At 45.9% G+C, this 1,725-nt stretch overlaps 1 protein-coding gene across 2 annotated transcripts in view; it reads right to left on the reverse strand.

Annotated features, from left to right (window-relative positions):
- ACSL1 (acyl-CoA synthetase long-chain family member 1) overlaps window positions 1-779 on the reverse strand; it is a 36,930-nt gene extending 36,151 nt beyond the window's left edge. Inside the window, exon 1 of one of the 2 annotated variants that reach the window (XM_010281859.1) lies at window positions 550-779. In XM_010281859.1, the coding sequence (XP_010280161.1) occupies window positions 550-744 (195 nt within the window). In that variant the 5' untranslated portion in view covers window positions 745-779. The remainder of the gene's footprint in view (window positions 1-549) is intronic. The other variant, XM_010281860.1, reaches the window with a different exon arrangement.
- Between the last annotated feature and the right edge of the window lie 946 nt (window positions 780-1,725).

The raw sequence follows: 1,725 nt of genomic DNA on the forward strand, positions 1-1,725 counted from the left end.
TTGCTCTACGGCTGAGATCTCTTGGCAGGACTAATATATCTTTCCACAGATCATCTGAGGACAGTTAGTACATTCTTCATGCCTGTAACCCAATACAAAGTCTCATCTGTCAGCTATTATAAGCTAAATATTATAAAGGAAAATTATTAGCCTAATCAGTATATACTAGCATACATACTCTGACCCCGAGACCTAATTTAATAGGTCATCATGTAAACATGTGGCCAGGAATTGAAAACTACACTGTGCCAATTCCAACATTGACAAGTTTCCTACCACCAGTCAGAGCAGAAGCTCAGTTTTCTCAGGCCAAAGTCCTTCTCCCATGCTAGTTACCACTACGATGACCTCAACCCTCAAATTGGTTTTCAGATTCAGAAAGCCAGAAACCAGAGTTCAAGCCATATTTCAGAAAAAACCCAACACGCTCTGAAACGTATTTCCTTCCACACTACAAGTTTAGAAACACTCATGTAAGTGAGTGTTTGGTCTCAGAGCTGCCTTCAAGCTTCAAAATTCAGCAAACAGCATCCATCAAGTGACACTTACCTCTACTTCCACGGACTGCATTGCTAAATCACATGGTGGTTTTAGTGCTTTTGGTCTTGTTGCATACCAGTAGGTCGTGAGAGCTGCGAAAGCACCAAAGCCCATCAGCGTATTTGTCGGAAGGGTGCGCACATACTGTCTGACATCTCCAAGTTCTGGCATGCGTAGGTGTCTAAACAACTCATGTGCTTGCATTGCAGTTCAGTGCGGTCAAACTGATGCTGGAATCTGTCAATAGGAAAGAAAGTTACACAGAAAGATTTGAAATCCCCTTACGATTCACTGTTGTTGTAGGAGAGCAATGTATGCTTTGTCCTGCTAGCTTCCCACTACCAATGGCAGGCAATACCTTTAGAATTCTGTGCTGCCATTATGTAAGCAAGCAATTACTAGTTTTACTCAGAACACTTTGGGCTGACAGGAGGCAGTTTCTCCAGGGTTTTAATACTACTTTTAACAGACACTGCATTATAACAAATCTTTAGCCTTTTTCTGAAGGACAGCATTTCACAAATGCTGAAGAGTTAGTTGAAGAGTAGCTATACTATAAAGCTGTTTAAACAGTAAGTGTCAAACAGGGAAGTCAGGGAACAGGAGGGCAGGCATATAAGATACTGACTTGCCTGCATTAACCTAACAGCAAGCATCCTAATCCTATAGTAACGCAAGAGAAGCAGCGTTTTTTCATCGTAGTCCGGTACAATAAACTCACTCCCTCTTTTCTACTCTCCCTGCAATCAAAGCTCACTACAGCAAGCTGCCTTCACAGCCCATATCCTCCCATAGCTCCTTTACGCTAAGCGAGCTTCCTATTTCTCCCAGCACTATGCCAGCAATTTATCTCTGGTCATGCGGCAGACTAAAGCAGCCTCTAAGGAGGCCCAGGGCAGCAGCACACAGCAATACCATCAAGCACAGGAAGCACATTTGATTTGTCACGTTCACACAGAAGGAAGAGCCGCAAGAGGTTGCTCCCCGCCAGCTCCCGCTGACATGGATATTCCACAGCAAGAACGGGGCGGGGAGGGGGGGGGACCGCAGTCAGCTCAGCCGGTGCTCTCCTCTACAGCCAAGGTCTCCCGGGACGTCTGTCACATGCCAAACCCACCAGCTCCTGCCCAGTAGGTGAGAGGTAAGCAGCAGGCAGCCAGCCTGCCCAGGGCCAATGGCAACCCG

Source organism: Phaethon lepturus, unplaced genomic scaffold (genome assembly GCF_000687285.1).
Source record: "Phaethon lepturus isolate BGI_N335 unplaced genomic scaffold, ASM68728v1 scaffold10862, whole genome shotgun sequence".
Lineage (NCBI taxonomy): Eukaryota > Metazoa > Chordata > Aves > Phaethontiformes > Phaethontidae > Phaethon > Phaethon lepturus.